The sequence below is a fragment of the Pseudorasbora parva genome, chromosome 9, assembly GCF_024679245.1.
Source record: "Pseudorasbora parva isolate DD20220531a chromosome 9, ASM2467924v1, whole genome shotgun sequence".
In the NCBI taxonomy this organism is placed as follows: Eukaryota; Metazoa; Chordata; class Actinopteri; order Cypriniformes; family Gobionidae; genus Pseudorasbora; species Pseudorasbora parva.
The window spans coordinates 38,674,223-38,692,469 of NC_090180.1; the positions used below are offsets into that span (position 1 = coordinate 38,674,223).

General features: G+C 45.8%; 1 protein-coding gene across 1 annotated transcript in view; it reads right to left on the reverse strand.

Moving 5' to 3' along the window:
- myo10 (myosin X) overlaps window positions 1–18,247 on the reverse strand; it is a 58,998-nt gene that overhangs the window by 35,877 nt on the left and 4,874 nt on the right. The window contains exons 2-3 of the mRNA XM_067452545.1: window positions 12,482–12,580; window positions 10,019–10,177 (exon numbers count right to left, since the gene is read on the reverse strand). Coding sequence (XP_067308646.1) covers window positions 10,019–10,177; window positions 12,482–12,580 — 258 coding nt within the window. The remainder of the gene's footprint in view (window positions 1–10,018; window positions 10,178–12,481; window positions 12,581–18,247) is intronic.

Sequence of the window (18,247 nt, forward strand, 5' to 3'; positions counted from 1 at the left end):
CCAGCCCGTGAGAGAGGCACCTGTCGTTAGCGTTACGCGACGAACATGAGCCCCCAACACGGGACCCTGAGCGGGTTTTTCCACATGACCAGAGCACGTAGGCATCGCCGCGTGACTTTGATCATGCGGAGCGGATTTCCCCTCGGGGAGAACCCTTTTGTTTTGAGCCACCACTGCAGTGGCCTCATGTACAGTAGGCCAAAAGATATCACGTTGGACGCTGCTGCCATGAGACCTAACAGTTTCTGGAACCGTTTCACAGTGACGGCTCGGCCTAGCTACTGTTCTTTGGCGGCTGCCAGGATCGATGCTATGCGTGTTGGCGATAATTGCGCCCGCATAATTACCGAGTCCCAGTTCACACCTAGAAAAGTGGTTCTCTGAGCCGGAGAAAGCACACTCTTCTTGGCGTTCAGCCTCAACCCCCGCTTCGACATATGGGCGAGAACAGCATCTCGATGCTGAACCGCCATCTGCTCTGTATTCGCTAGAATCAGCCAGTCGTCGATATAGTTCAGTATGCGGATGCCCTGTAGACGCAGCGGCGCCAGAGCTGCATCCACACACTTGGTGAACGTGCGGGGTGACAGTGCTAGACCGAAGGGAAGTACACGATATTGGTATGCCTCTCCCCCGAAGGCAAACCTCAGGAACTTCCTGTGATGTGGAAGGATGGAGACATGAAAATACGCATCTTTGAGGTCTATGGTGACAAACCAATCCTCCGATTTGACCTGCGCTACAATCTGTCTGAGTGTAAGCATCTTGAATTTGAGCTTGGCCACCGAGCGATTCAATAGCCGCAGATCTAATATCGGGCGTAAGCCCCCATCCTTCTTCGGCACGATGAAGTAACGGCTATAAAAGCTAGACTCCCTGCTGGGAGGGGGAACCCTCTCTATAGCCCCTTTTTGCAGGAGTGTCTCTACTTCCTGTGCCATTACCAGAGCCTGCTCCGGGCCCACCTCTGTAGGTAGGACACCGCAGAAAGGAGGTGGCCGACTTCTGAACTGAATGGCGTACCCCTTTTCTATTATCTGCAGGACCCACTGAGATATATTCGATAGACGTTTCCACTCGTCTAGAAATCTACTAAGGGAACCAGCCTCTCGAGGCTGGCCTCTGGTGTATTTTGAGCAACAAGCACAGTGCCCTGAAGCGGCGGACCGGCAGGGAACGACTGACTTGACTGCTCGGGAGCCCCCCGAAGGGGAAGCGGACCACCCTCGAGTGGCCCGCGGGGACCGTCTGCGCCCCGGCATTGCGGCGGGGTTGGCAGCGCGGCCCCCAGAGGGCGCTGCAGGACAACGGGTACCGTAGGCAGAGGTAAACACCGTTTCCCTTCGGAGGGGACTACCCTCAGCGTCCTTTTGTTTCCCCTGCCCTCCGAGGAGGGGGCGGACCACCCTCAGGTGGCCCGCGGAGACCCTCTGCGCCCCGACATTGCGGCGGGGTTGGCAGCGCGGCCCCTTGAGGATACCGAAGGAAGACGGGTACCGTATGCTGAGGTAAGCACCGTCTTCCCACGGAGGGGAAACTAAGGGAACCAGCCTCTCGAGGCTGGCCTCTGGTGTAATTTGAGCAGCGAGTGCAGTGCCCTGAAACGGCGAACCGGCAGGGAACACCTGACCTGACTGCTCGCATGCCCTCCGAGGAGGGGGCGGACCACCCTCAGGTGGCCCGCGGAGACCCTCTGCGCCCCGACATTGCGGCGGGGTTAGCAGCGCGGCCCCCTGTGGGCACCGAAGGAAGACGGGTACCGTGTGCTGAGGTAAGCACCGATTTCCTTCGGAGGGGAAATGCCAGGGACGATGCAGCTGAAGGCGAGAGATAGCTCGCAAGCGTCTCTTCGATCTTCGGCATCGCCCCATAACCATAGTGTCTCAGCCCAAATATATTACTGTATGCAGATGTATGTGGGCTGAACACTCTATATGATACCGCTTGTTTCCTCCATGACCTAGACACCTCGGTGTGCAGGTCAGGGAAGAATGGCAGGACGTTGATGCTCTGCACGAGAGGGCAGGAATCGCTCATCTAATTTCGTTCTCTCTGATTTCGATGGGATTCAGATATTTCAGCCAGCCAGTCATTTCTTATTTTTATATTTAACCTGGCCACAGCTCTCGTGAGAACCTCAACTCACTAGCGGGTGACTGAAGTGGCGAGTCTTCAGTCGCGATGCTCTCAACGTCCACCTCCTCAGAGCTGGATAGTTGGAGCACCGGTGCCCCGCCCAGGGAGGAAGAGACCGCAGAGCGGGCTTCCAAACCCCGAGACGAGACACTGGACGATACAGGTGAGGGCTGAGATAAGGCTGGGCCCGTCTCAAACCCCTCTGTAAAGTCCACTTTTTTTTTTTTTCTAGAGGGGACTGAAGTGGCGAATCTTCAGTCGCGATGCTCTCAACGTCCACCTCCTCGGAGCTGGATAGTTGGAGCACCGGCGGCTCTCTCGGGGGGGAAGAAACCGCACTGCGTGCTTCCAAGCCCCGAGAAGAACCGCTGGATGGAGCAGGTGAGGGCAGAGATAAGGCAGTGCCCGTCTCAAACCCCTCTGCAACATCCAATTGTGAACCCCACGACTGCAGCCTCCGCTCTGCCTCGGCAGCAGCGGGACCAGAGCCGCGGGGAACACGAGCCGAGGCACCCTCCTCGAAGAGTGCCCGGCGGGAGCACAGCGTTCTCAGTGGCATACGCTCACAGTGCTCGCAAGCAGCCCCCTCGAGGGCTGCCTGGGCAAGCTGCGCTCCCAAGCATGCAACACAGAGAAGATGTGTATCTTTTGCAGGGAGGAACACACTTTCTGAAATTGCTGCTTTCACTCGCCATTTCTATCTATTTTATTTTCTCTTTTTTCTGTTAATATATGAAATATTTAACAAAAGGGTGGAAAATCTCTGATAATAGACAGACAAAAACACCAAATAGACAGACAGGTTCACACAGATCGCTTACTGAAGGCACAGAAGCTAGTTCCTGTTTGTGTTCGCGGACCTTTTATAGTCTCCGGTTGATGACGTCATCACGTCGGCGACGTCATCACGTCGGCGACGATCGATCTTTTTCCGATGGAATGGTTCTACAGGCGCTTCACGACGCATTAACGCAGAGGCGTTCTCACAGCGTTTCGACGCAGCTCGAGTTCCCCGAAAGGGAACTGCCGTTATTATGATAACCATCACATACCTGCAGACCACACCCACACTCATAGCTAACGTCTCAGGTTACGTATGTAACCCTAGTTCCCTGAGGGAACGAGACGCTGCGTCGAAACGCTGTGAGAACGCCTCTGCGTTAATGCGTCGTGAAGCGCCTGTAGAACCATTCCATCGGAAAAAAGATCGATCGTCGGCGTGATGACGTCATCGACCGGAAGCTATAAAACGTCCGTGAAAACAAACAGGAACTAACTTCTGATAAAGCCTGAAGTAAGTGATCACGGACACGCCGGGAGTATGGCAGAGCGACGCAGCGTCTCGTTCCCTCAGGGAACTAGGGTTACATACGTAACCTGAGACGTTCCCTTTCGGGGAACTCGAGCTGCGTCGAAACGCTGTGAGAACGCTTATACCCACATCGCCATAGGACCAAGTGTCTCGTATGTGTGAAACCGAAGCGCACACGGTTACGAGAGAACCTGTGCCCCTACTGTAGATGCCAGATCTAGCTCGTAGAACCTGACGAAGGTAGAAGGAGACGACCATCCGGCCGCGTTACATATATCATGGAGGGAAGCCCCCGACAAAAGTGCTTTAGAAGCAGCCATACCCCTGGTAGAATGTGCCCGGACAGCCAAAGGAGATGGCTGCCCGGCAGCTTCATAAGCAAGTGAAATGGCCTCGGCCACCCACTTGCTCATCCTCTGCTTGGATACAGGAGCCCCCTTCTTAGGGGGTCCGAAGCAAACAAACAATTGTTCAGTTTTTCTCCACAGGGCAGCTCTGTGGACATAAGTATCCAGTGCCCTCACCGGACACAGCAGATTTAATCTTACCTGGTCTGACGTCAAAAATGGAGGAGGACAGAAGGCTTGTAGAGTGATGGGGCCCCGTGGGCTCGTAGGAACCTTGGGGACATAACCCGGCCTGGGATGCAGAAATGCTTTCACCATCCCAGGCGCGAACTCTAGACATGAGGGCCCTACTGACAGGGACTGAATATCTCCTATCCTTTTAAGAGATGAAATGGCCAACAGGAAGATAGTTTTCAGGGTGAGGAACTTATCCGAAACCTCCTCCAAAGGTTCGAACGGAGGTCCGGACAAGCCCCTCAAAACAATGGCCAAGTCCCATGCCGGGACCCTCGAGTGCATAACTGGCCTCAACCTTAATGTGCCACGAAGGAAGCGTGTAATTAGAGGGTGTCTTCCCAAAGACACTCCACTGCAAGGGACGTGGACAGCGCCCAAGGCCGCCACGTACACCTTAAGTGTGGAGGGGGTCAACCCTGCAGAGAACCTTTCCTGCAGGAACTCCAGCACTGTACCAACCGGGCAGTTAACTGGATCCCACTGGCGTTCTCTGCACCAAGCTGAGAAAAGTCTCCATTTCAAAGCGTACAGCTTCCTCGTGGACGGAGCTCTGGAGTGTAGGATGGTCTCTACGACCTCGGCCGAGAGACCCTCCTCTATGAGCCTAGCCCCCTCAGAGGCCAGGCCCACAGTTTCCACATCTCCGGGCGTGGTTGCAGGAATCTCCCGCCCGCCTGAGAGAGTAGATCCCTCCTGGTCGGAATCTCCATCGGAGAGCCTTCCAGGAGAGATATCAGGTCCGAAAACCATACTCGGGTCGGCCAGTTCGGGGCCACTAGGAGTACCTGGGCCCCGTCCCGGCGTACCCTCTCCAGAACTCCTGGAAGCAGAACAATCGGGGGGAAGGCGTACAGAGGCAGCCTCGGCCACTCCTGTACCATGGCATCCAGCCCCAGCGGAGCCGGATGGGTCAGAGAAAACCACCGCGGGCAGTGAGAGTTCTCTGCTGAAGCGAACAGGTCTATCTCTGCTTTCCCATAAACCTTCCATAGGAGCTCCACCACCTCTGGGTGGAGTCTCCATTCCCCGGGCCTCGGCCCCTGTCTCGACAGGTTGTCTGCTTCCTGGTTTAGGGCCCCCGGGATATATACTGCCTTGATTGACAGCAATTTCCCTTGGGCCCACAGGAGGATCCGATGTGCCAATTTGTCCAACGGACGAGACCTCAGACCCCCCTGGTGATTTATATAGGCCACCACGGACGTGTTGTCTGTTCTGACTAGTACGTGGTGGCCCCTGAGGTCGGGCAGGAACTGTTTCAATGCAAGAAACACTGCGAGCATCTCTAGCCGATTTATGTGCCAGTGCCGCTGATGTTCCTGCCATAGACCCTGGGATGAGCGACCACTCATGGTCGCCCCCCAGCCCGTGAGGGAGGCGTCTGTCGTTAGCGTTACGCGACGAACATGAGCCCCCAACACGGGACCCTGAGATAAAAACCCCGGGTTTTTCCACATGACCAGAGCACGTAGGCATCGCCGCGTGACTTTGATCGTGCGGAGCGGATTTCCCCTCGGGGAGAACCCTTGTGTTTTGAGCCACCACTGCAGTGGCCTCATGTACAGTAGGCCAAGAGGTATCACGTTGGACGCTGCTGCCATGAGACCTAACAGTTTCTGGAACTGTTTCACAGTGACGGCTCGGCCTAGCTTCTGTTCTTTGGCGGCTGCCAGGATCGACGCTATGCGTGTTGGCGATAATTGCGCCCGCATAATTATCGAGTCCCAGTTCACACCTAGAAAAGTGGTTCTCTGAGCCGGAGAAAGCACACTCTTCTTGGCGTTCAGCCTCAACCCCAGCTTCGACATATGGGCGAGAACAGCATCTCGATGCTGAACCGCCATCTGCTCTGTATTCGCTAGAATCAGCCAGTCGTCGATGTAGTTCAGTATGCGGATGCCCTGAAGACGCAGCGGCGCCAGAGCTGCATCCACACACTTGGTGAACGTGCGGGGTGACAGTGCTAGACCGAAGGGAAGTACACGATATTGGTATGCCTCTCCCCCGAAGGCAAACCTCAGGAACTTCCTGTGATGTGGACGGATGGAGACATGAAAATACGCATCTTTGAGGTCTATGGTGACAAACCAATCCTCCGATCTGACCTGCGCTACAATCTGTCTGAGTGTAAGCATCTTGAATTTGAGCTTGGCCACCGAGCGATTCAATAGCCGCAGATCTAATATCGGGCGTAAGCCCCCATCCTTCTTCGGCACGATGAAGTAACGGCTGTAAAAGCCAGACTCCCTGCTGGGAGGGGAAACCCTCTCTATAGCCCCTTTTTGCAGGAGTGTCTCTACTTCCTGTGCCATTACCAGAGCCTGCTCCGGGCCCACCACTGTAGGTAGGACACCGCAGAAAGGAGGTGGCCGACTTCTGAATTGAATGGCATACCCCTTTTCTACTATCTGCAGGACCCACTGAGATATATTTGATAGACGTTTCCATTCGTCTAGAAAATCTACTAAGGGAACCAGCCTCTCGAGGCTGGCCTCTGGTGTATTTTGAGCAACAAGCACAGTGCCCTGAAGCGGCGGACCGGCAGGGAACAACTGACTTGACTGCTCGGGGACCCCCCGAAGGGGGTGCGGACCACCCTCGGGTGGCCCGCGGAGACCGACTGCGCCCCGGCATTGCGGCAGGGTTGGCAGCGCGGCCCCCCGAGGGTGCCGTAGGGAAACGGGTACCGTAGGCAGGGGTAAGCACCGTTTCCCTACGGGGGGAACCACCCTCAGCGTCCTGACGCTTCTGGCGTCAGGAACGCTTCGACGAAGCCTTCTTGGCGATCAGGACTGTCCGCAGATCAGCCCTGCCCCTCGAAGGCTTCGTCTGAGAGCGCCGCCCCTGGTCCCCGCGCTGAGGGGGAGCCCGAGCGGCGACGCTCTGCTTTTGTTGTGCCCTGTGAGCTGAGCTCGTACTCGGCTTGGGCTGCCTGATGTCAGCGGCAGCCCCAGGGACCTGGACTCGGAGAGGGAGAAACTGCTTCAGCGCCGCAGCTTGTTTCTTTGACTCCTGGAACCTCTCGGTGACAGTGTGTACTGCGTCACCGAAGAGGCCACCAGGAGACAGCGGCGCGTCGAGCAGAAAGCTCTTCTCCCTCTCTTTGATTTCGGTGGGGTTGAGCCATAAATGTCTCTCCGTAGCCACCAATGCTGCCATCGAGCGGCCAACACATCTGGCCGTCTCTTTGGTGGCCCGGAGAGTTATATCAGCTGCTGTTCTAAGCTCATTTATGACGTCACCCCCCACTTCATCGCGTCCATCTAGATCCCTAAGCAGGTCAGCCTGATAAGCCTGCATAATTGCCATGGTGTGAAGGCATGCAGCAGCCTGACCTGCCGCCGAGTACGCTTTGCCCACCAGTGCCGACGTTGTTTTCAATGGTCTGGTGGGCAAAGTCGGGGCCTTTAGGGACGATGCCGAGGAAGGCGAGAGATGGCTCGCAAGCGTCTCTTCTACCTTTGGCATCGCCCCATAGCCGTAGTGCTTCAGCCCCATGATGTTACTATAGACCGTAGTCTGAGGGCTGAACACACGGTATGATGCCGGTCTCCTCCATGATGTTGCCACCTCGGTGTGCAAATCATGGAAGAATGGCAGGCCCCGCCGCTGAGGTTCTGAAGCGCGAGCGGGCAGGAATCTTTCGTCTAATTTACTAGAACGTCTCTTTCCTGCCTCAGATCTTTCTACGGGCCAGTCAATGTTTAATCTGGCCACGGCTCGCGTTAGAACCTCAACGAGCTCATCACTCGCAGGAGACTGAAGTGGCGAATCTTCAGTCGCGATGCTCTCAACGTCCACCTCCTCGGAGCTGGATAGTTGGAGCACCGGCGGCTCTCTCGGGGGGGAAGAAACCGCAATGCGTGCTTCCAAGCCCCGAGAAGAACCGCTGGATGGAGCGGGTGAGGGCAGAGATAAGGCAGCGCCCGTCTCAAACCCCTCCGCAACATCCAATTGTGAACCCCACGACTGCAGCCTCCGCTCTGCCTCGGCAGCAGCGGGACCAGAGCCGCGGGGAACACGAGCCGAGGCACCCTCCTCGAAGAGTGCCCGGCGGGAGCGCAGCGTTCTCAGTGGCATACGCTCACAGTGCTCGCAAGCAGCCCCCTCGAGGGCTGCCTGGGCATGCTGCGCTCCCAAGCAGGCAACACAAAGAGAGTGTGTATCCCCACTCGTGATGTAGCGTGGGCAGGGATGAACACACCTCTTAAAGTTACTGCTTTCGCTCGCCATTTCTCTATCTATTTTATTTTATTTCTCTTTTTTGTAAAATATATGGAATATTTAACAAAGGGTGGAAAAACTCTTTCAATAGACAGACAAAAACACCAAATAGACAGACAGGTTCACACAGATCGCTTACTGAAGGCACAGAAGCTAGTTCCTGTTTGTTTTCACGGACGTTTTATAGCTTCCGGTCGATGACGTCATCACGCCGACGATCGATCTTTTTTCCGATGGAATGGTTCTACAGGCGCTTCACGACGCATTAACGCAGAGGCGTTCTCACAGCGTTTCGACGCAGCTCGAGTTCCCCGAAAGGGAACTGGTTAGCACACACTCAAACTGATCCAATCACACGGCCTCACATCACAGATAGCAGCAGAGGCAGACAGAGAGATACGAGTCGTCTCCTGGATTGACTCCTGTATCATTTTTGTCACAACACTTAATAACAGGGTAAAAGAGGTTATTTCCATATCTGTACATGAAAATACAATTTTAATAATTATTCTTATTTTATTAATTTTTTTAATTTAGTAGTAATGAAAAATCCCAACTACTGTCCACAATTTATTGTCTTCATAATGTTTGACAAATAAAACCACTCAATGACAGGACATATTAACATACCGTGTCATAGAATTTCACAATGTAAAATCATTGTTATGAAAATGTTTAAAATATTAAGTAAGAGTTCTGCACAAAATTTAAATCCTGATATCATTTACTGATCAACATTGTTTTAAATTTGTTGAAGAATCTTAGCATGCCCACTACTTTTCAACATAATGAAAGTGAACAAGGCTTGGGCTGTCAAGCTCTGCAATGACAAATAAGCTCCGTCAAAGTATGGAGTATGCACTGTGTGAGGAGTACATTTCTGTGTGAAATTTAAGTTGGCTTTCACTAAAAGTCTTGACATCTGCCCCAGCTCTTCTTGGCACATTTGTGAGAGAAGCAGTCATGTTCAACCTACGAACAAATCTTTCTTTTGAATCAGATGTTTCCAATGAATCAAAACTTTTATGGAGTGTTTGTGTCCTTTTTAAAGCTTTTCAGCCTTAAAAAGAGTGACCAGGATATTCTTAAATACATTTTATTCATTTGCGTTCCACAGAAGAAAGTAAGTCCTACAGGTTTGAAATGACATGAGGGTGCGTAAATGATGACCGAATGTTCATTTTTTATGTGGGCTATCCCTTTAAAAATAACTACACAGAAGTGAAGACATATGTTAACCTGGAAGTCCCCCTAAATGCACACACAATCTCTAATCCTGTATTAATCAGACTTGATGCAGATCTGTAGAAATAAAGACTTCAGAGTGGCAATGTTATTCAGAGAGTCAGCAGTAGCATGTTAACTCTGTTCCTTAGAGTCAGTCTGGAAATCTGGAACTAGACTAACTGCTTTTGGCACAGACCACATCCCGACAATGTGCGCACAAACACACACCGAACACAGCTGAACCAGGCCCAAAGAAGAACACAGTACACTGTTGTGAGTAAAGGCACAAAGAGGCAGTATAAAGAAAAGAGCGAAGGGGAGAGCGACGTTTAATTAAGCAAACATATTTTACTTTGACAGACACATTAAAGAGCAGAGAGCCATCCAGCCACCTGCACAACAACCCTGTATCCTTGACAAATATGTCTTTCACCACAGCTGAAACAGTTACACTCTCATACGCACACAATGCATGCTTGATGAACAAAAAATGTCATGGTGAATGCGTGTGTGATTTTGGTGTGCGTTTGCTCACATATATGCTCTTCTCTGTGTAGCGGAGCTGCAGGTTGTGCAGAATGGCCCCGTCGTGCAGGTCCTGTAGGGTTGCCATGTCCTCGACCCCAGTGATGCTGCTGCTGTGCATTGGATAAACCCTCTGCCTGCTCACGGCGTTCTGTTTGTAGGTGTACACCTGAACAAAACACATTTGTATGCATATCATTGTGTATTTGTTTGCATATCTGTCTAAAAAATCAATATACAAAGAAAGGTATAAGGTTATTATATGTTACCACTCTAAAATCTGATTGGATGTGCAATTAAAGTCACTGTACACAGCCAACATATGCACTACATACACCTGTGATGGCATGTCAATTTAATTTAATATTAATGCTTTTTAATGCAGAGTTGGGATATTTGCATAATAAATGAATGCCAAAAGTGTATATTTTTCCGTTATCCTGATTTAACTAATTTAAGACATAGCTGTACTAGTCACAAAACTCTCATGTCACTCGCCACTCTCTTCCTTTTCTCATAATAAAATTCCCAGCTGAAAAAAAAAACTTTTGGTCTTACCAGCTCTAGGTCTTAGGTCTTATTTTCAGCACTATATTTAATATTTATTTTATTTTATTGGTCACTCTCTACAATAAGGCTTTATTAGTTAACTACTGTAGTTAACATGAACTATGAATAACCAAATAGCGCTTTTATTAATCTTAGTTCATGTTAATTTCAACATTTTCTAATACATTATTAAAATCAAATGTTGAATTTGTTAACATTAGATAATGGTCTGTGAACTAACATGAACAAAAAACTGACAACTGAATTTGTAATATCTAACATTACCAAAGATTAATAAATACTATAACAAATAAACAAATTGCTCATTGTTAGTTCATGTTAGTAAAAGACAAAAAAGAAATGAGCAGTTGACATTATGATAAATGTATTAATTATAAATGTGACTTTTTTTGTATAGCAGTTCATTTTTATTTAAACATTATATATTTTATATATACATATTTTTTTATATAACAGTAAGATGCAAATCAATGCATAAAACCACTCCAAAAAAATCACTGTAACACTGTAATCACAGACTTCACAGAAGGGGTTTATAGCTTTAATAAACTATGAGGATCCTGAAGGTAACAGACTGGCCTCAGATAATACTATAGACCAGAAACCAGAAGCCAGAGACAGGAGAAAGTTGTGTGAGCTTGACGGCATGCAAGAATTCGAGAAACAGACACAAATCAGAGCCCTGCACATGACATGTGGACATACACACAGTATATCATGGCCATGAATTACAAATTTGCTTTAGTAAACTGCACACGATATACAAATTCGTTCCCTTCGATTTAGTAAAGAATTATGATATTTTTGTGACAAGCAGGGGGCGACAGCCATGTGAGAGCGGGCGCGACGCCGGTGGCGTGATTGCAGATGAGTGACACTTGCGCGTTTTGTGTTTTGTTTATGTTTTATTATGTGTGTGCGTTTCACTTTCATTTTTAATTTATTGTTTGATAAAGTTGTTGGACGTTCGCCAGTCCCAGCCTCCTTCTTTCCATAACTTCAAACTTTTTTACAATTGTGCACACAATTTATTAAAAAAATGGAACAAATAATTATATTGTGCAGACTATTTACTTAAAGGGTTACTTCAGTGATTATCATATGGCTTTGTATCAGTAGAAACCCTGGAGTATAGTCAAATGATTGTGCTTTTTTTTTTTTTGTGCGATTGTGCGTTTACCTCAGCTCTCATCACGAGAGCTCATTCAGCTCATTAATGATGTTAAATGTAATTTGACTCCTGCAGCGTTAGTGCTGTGAGACTCAGGCGGCGACTCTATCATTATATTAAACAGACACGTTCAGTATTTAATTGTAGTGTCTATTCTCAAACTCAGTCACAGTAATCCAGAAGCGGTGGCTTTGGGAATGGCCTCACAGGGCAGCAAAGCATTCTGGGAATTGTAGTCTTTCATCCCTATGAGACAAAAATACATTTTCTGTCTTTTCTCAGTCTAGAAAGCACCAAATTCAAAAATAAGTTTACATTTCTACTACATTAATGACCCAGTTTAAATACAGATTCATCTTTCCAGTGCTGAAGTACCCCTTTAAAACAAGGGAATTCATTAGTAAAATGTGCTGACATATTAGTAAGTCATGGGAATGATTTGTTCATTCGTGGCCACGATACTTTTTCCTGCATGTTATGTGCAGGGCTCCATAGTAAAACAAACAAAGGTACTGCTCAGTTGACATGCCGGCTTAACTGAGTTTGCGTACCTGACAGACTCTATGGCAACATAGTCTTTTCTAAACAGGCCGGTGCACAGACAAGTGTGTTTGTGTAAAATGAGAGCACGCCACCTGTTCAGCAGTGCGCTGTTGATCTGAGGTGCACAGAGCAGATGTCATGCCACCGTTCCTGTGTAATGCATACACACACCCAGCCACGCCCACTTACCTGTCCATAGTCGGTGTTAAAGACCACCACTCCACCAGAGCACGAGTCCACGGTACTGGGGACATAATGATCCTCCACCCAGAGCCACACACGACAACCCTGTCAAACACAAACGCTGGTTAACAACATAATGAACAGTCGCAGAAACACAAACATATTTCTCATCAAAGTTTCTAAAATAAAATCATCTGAGTAGCTCTAAACCTTACTCTGTCAACAACCTCCTATTTACAATAAATGTCTATTATTATTCACCCAAATGATGGCAAAGTTGACACTCAAATAAAGCAAAGTTCATTTAGTCTCCTAAAACTGAAAGATCAACCTCTGAGCAATCTCATTTTCTCTCATGCTCTTCTCATCAGGACTGTTTGTACATTAGTTCAAAAAGGTATAATTTATTATCAATAACTAACTCATTAGAGTAAATTCCTCCCTTCCTCTCTCACACACCGCACACACTCTATTAGTGTACATGATGGAAGAAACACATGGCGATCTGAACAGGCATGACTGGCTGTGAGGCCCAGCAGACACAGTTGAACTTTAACCCTATTCCCCACTTACATGCACACACACACGCGCACACACATATATACTATCGGCACTGCATCAAACACTGCAGCATTGTTTTCAAACCAGTGCCACACTGCATTGTGGGTATTGCAGTTGTATACACTATGCACACATTCTAATTGCAGAGTTTAAAGATTCGTTTTTCACATGGAAAACATCTGACTGAATCTATAAATCAAATTAAACATGAACAAAACAAAGTCATTATGTTTGACCACAGTACAAATAGCAAGTTTTAAATTCAGATTGTGGAATTTGAAAACTCACTGGAAGCCTTGTGAATCTGAAAAAATAAATAAAATAAGAACAGTAATTAAGATTATTAACTATCAAAAATTCCACATTGTTATCCTGTCCTCCACTGTCTGTTCATGCGGTGGCATAAACTCAACAGTACTTTACAACGTAGAAGAGCGGAAACATACGCTCTCTCACACACACACACACACACACACACACACACACACACACACACACACACACACACACACACACACACACACACACACACACACACACACACACACACACACACACACACACACACACACACACAGAACTGCTGAATGATCAGACTGAACTGCAACAGAACAGCTGTGCAGCTAGACACACACACACACACACAGTTGAACACTTTCTCCTATCCCAGCATAATATGACTATATATTTGACAAAGAGCATTGGGCAAGATGTGGATTGATTCATTAACTTTGTAAATAAAATGAGGCTTTATGTCCAGTAACGTTTTACATAAATCAACATATTAAGTGATTAAAAGTGTAAAGATTATTCTAGAAATAAAATACTAAAAACCTAGTTTTCTGCCAGCCTGAAAAAGGCAGTAACCACAGAAAAAAAACTAAGTCTAAGACTAAGACAAAAGTCTGCAGAGGAAATGGACAATTTAAGTAATTTTCTCTATGATTGTGGTCACATGCACATCTTCATGGTTTCTAACAGCTTATGCACACTTGTAGTACTGTTAACCTGCCACTGGTTTGCTTAAGTTCGTAGTTGTAAAAAGCAAAGATAACATGAAAAGAAAAAAACAGTGCAAGAAAGAATGGGACATGATTTTACGCATTGTGTTAATGAAATATTAACATACATTTAACAAATATAAAATGATACAATGAAGGAGGAAATTAGTTAAAGATGACTGAGCCTTTCCGGTGAGCAGCATAAGGGCTGCATGCAATACGGATAAGTCTGCATGGAGTGTTTTGAGTATTAACAGTCAGTGTTTACTGTTGAAAAAGAAATCAGCTCTGTATTGGGTTTACTCGTTTCAAAAGACTTTAAAAGCCCAAAATTCAGAGTCAGCCCCATCAAGTTAGTGCATCTCTAACCCACACAAACAGGAAACTGTTTTCCTCCCTAAACCAAGTTTATCTCAGGAATTCTGGGCCTCTAATCCAATTCACCATCTCTGCAGTAAAACCAGGACGCACAGTGACATAGTTTCCCAACATTTGACTCAAGCACTTAATGGTGAACTCGACAGAAAACATGTTTCTCCACAATATACAAGATCCTGTGTAGTGCATCTCTAGAGCCATGTTAAGAAATTCACGTTAAGAAACTTTTGAATTGTCCATTGCTTTGTTTAGTATGTGTGGATTTACTTAAAGGACAAAAATGACGATTGCTAAATCTTACAAAATCCCACTTCGGGGACATCCAGGGATGTGTCTGGTGGTTAAGACATTAAACTTGAGTGTGTATCTGTTTAAGCATATTTCGAGTTAAGCTGCTTTAAACATGTCTTGTGTTTATCTGCAAACATTAGATGATTAGAATCCCTCAATCTGTTCATGACTGGTCCACACAAGTTTCTTAATACTCCAATCATATTCATAATTCTCTCTTTAGTTAAAATATTCTGTGCTTAAACATTTACACTGATTTCAAACTTAACTTTTTAAATTACACAAAAACCTTTCATATGTGCTTTTACAAGCACTTTAAAAGTGTCATTTCAGCAATAAAATGTCATGTTAATGCTTTAGTCCAATTGGAAACCATGTCCAATCCAGTTTCCGCAAAGTTGATAATTGTGTAAATATTTGACAATCCAAAACAAAATTTTGTTTACTAAGAGAGAAGAACAGACAAAGCATGAGAGCAAATATACACACAATAACATTTTTTTTTTTAGTTTTTGAATTCTATTATGCTCATTAAGTCCATATTTATTTGATCAAAACTACAGTAAAAACAGTAATATTCTGAAATATTATTACAATATAATATAACAGTTTTTATTTAAACTTTTTTTAATGTAATTTATTTCTGTGATGTCAAAGTTGAATTTTCAGCATCATTACTCCAGTCTGGGCCCCATGATCCTTCATTCTAAATAAAAAGTGCTGATTTGGTGCTCATGAAACATTTCTTATTGTATACACTTAATAATTTTGTGGAAACTATGATTTTCTTTTTTTAGGATGAATATAAGTCTTTACTGCCAATTTCGATCAATTTAATGCATCCTTGCTAAATAAAAGTATTATTTTCTTTAAAAAAATTCTTTAAAAAAAAAAAGGCCAGTTTTGAACGGTAGTGTACGTGTCTGCCAGGTTTTCTGGCCAATATTCACTTCCTATGTAAAAATAGATGGCTCAAAGGAATCACAAATTGAAACAGGTAGCAATAATCCAACTAAAACATCACACACACACACACACAACTTATGCACAAAAGCATCCAAATCAAACATCAACGACTTTCTAATTTTGTTTCATGTTCAGATGAAAGAAAAACTTCACTTTGAAGTTAAAAAGTGCACCGTGTGCATGCATGTCTGAGTGTGTCCTTGCATTGTGTATCTAAACTCTTAAAATAATATCAGAGTTTTGGAGGGCGGTCAGGCTGGGCGGAGTAAAGGATGAAACAGACCAGAGTTACTCTGTAATCTCAATGCTGCTTACCGAGCATGTTTAGAGCTTACCACACACACACACACACACAGACACACACTTCTCCATAACTCTCTTTCTCTGTCCCCCTTTCTTTCTCTCATTTGGCTGCAGGAAGTGAGGGATCAGATATCGTTTGGGTCAACAGGAAGGCAGGCCAGTGATGAAGGGCATTCCTGCATACTTCCAACCCAAAGATCCAAACTTGAGCTCTCTCACATGCAGGGTGACCCGAGCTTGGTGTTCAGAGTCAGACCGGTCTCCTCGAAATATAACCATATAACTTATTTCACCAATCAAACCCCCTCAAGCACACTCACTGCCTGACCTACTTTTCCAAAGCACGCTCATTCTCTCTCTCTCTCTCTCTCTCTCTCTCTCTCTCTCTCTCTCTCTCTCTCTCTCTCTCTCTCTCTCTCTCTCTCTCTCTCTCTCAGAGTGAAAAATGAGTGTTTATACTTCACGACGAGAGTGAACGAGGGAAAGAGAACTGTATAAACTAGGCAGAACAAAGACAAAGACCATCTTCGTGCAAGTATGCATGCATGCGGCTGTACTTTGCTCCTGGTCACAGTTTAGAAGCCTAAGAGATTGCAATTGTGATGAATCATAATAGGAAGTTCATTTGTTTTCTTCCTCTTTGTTTAGTTATTATAATGATTTTGTCATTCAGGAACAAACTGACTAATTAGGCTTTTAGGGTTTGCGTGTTAATCGACGACTCATGAATAAATGAAAAGTTTACCTAAAAATAAAATTCTGTCATCATTTACTCATCCTCATGTCATTCCTAACTTATATGACTATTTTGGATCGCAAAAGGGGATATTTGGAAAATGACCTGGTCATGATCTTCATGTAGTTACAATAAATGGAAAATCTGAAGCTTTCAAGATTCAAATAATATATTAAACATATTCAAATAATATATATTATTTGACCATAGACTTGAAATAAACGCACATCTTCTCGACATCTGACCCAACTCTCCTTGAGTTCATGCCTCATAAGAATCGTCACAAATGGCTCACTGGAGAAGATTATTAGTAAATAAAACAACTTAAACAGTCGTCTACTTCTTACCAATAACTCTCATATGCCTTCAAAAGGCTTGGAATATCACACATGAGAGCACTTGTAGGGCACTTTTGCTTTCTTTCTGATGCTGGAAAGCACCAGTCTCCATTCATTCAGAACATAATTCAAAAAGTATCCTTTTATGATTCAAAGAAAAAATTTAAGTCATACAAGTTTGAAACAACAGGAGGGTAAGTTAATGCATTTCATGTTTGGGTGAGCTATCTGATTAACAGAAATACAGAACACACACACCCTTTAAGAACAAAAAGGACAAATAAAATAAAAAAATGTATCCACTAACAGTTTTCTCTTTCAGTATTTCTCTTTATCGGTGTAGGTGCTAAGGGGTTTCCCTGCTCTGATTTCCTTGTTGAAAGCAGCTTTGAATCACTACACTGTGTAATCATTAAGCTACTCACAAGATTTAACGTGCATGTGTGTGTGAGAGAGAGAGACAAGAAGGATTACTTGACACCGAGCAGATGAGAAAACCAGAAGGGGGTATATAACCAAGTGTGTAGGGGGTTTACTTTCCATACTTTAAGGACAAAGTGTAACTTTTTATGTAACTAATTTTATTTAATTTTTTATATAAAATGTTATAAAATAACTAAAAGGTAAGTTATTTAAATGTGACAAAACCTCCCTTTGGAGACAGAAAGTTATAACCTTAAAGAGAAGTTAATTATTAATATACGAGACTTCACAATTGCACCCAAAGCATCTCTAATCCTCTTAGAGTTTTGTTTCAGGAAAAAAAGAATAACCTGGAGTGTTTGTTTTCCCAGAGGGCCACTCCTCTTCACTAAAATACAACTGTCAAACAGTACCTGCGACTCTGATTGGCCAATTCACAGGAAAATAAAGAGCTTTACCTTTGAAGCTCCGCCTATAAAAAACTGCAGGGAGGCAATAACCTCAGCGACACTGCTGTGCAAACACGGCCGTACACAAACACACCTAAAGCAAAACGGACACTCAGGCCTGCGAACATAACTGCAAACAGAAATGTGTGCGCACCAATGCTAAACCAAAATGCTGAAGAAAATGGCAAAAGGGCAGATTTGTATGTGAAATCTCTCTCTGTGAAGTTAGAAATGTGTGAGACAGGAATCATATGTCTCTGAGGTCAGTCATGTAGAAGAGCAGCGTGTGAGACAGGCATTCACGAGCTCAGCTCTTCCCCACATTC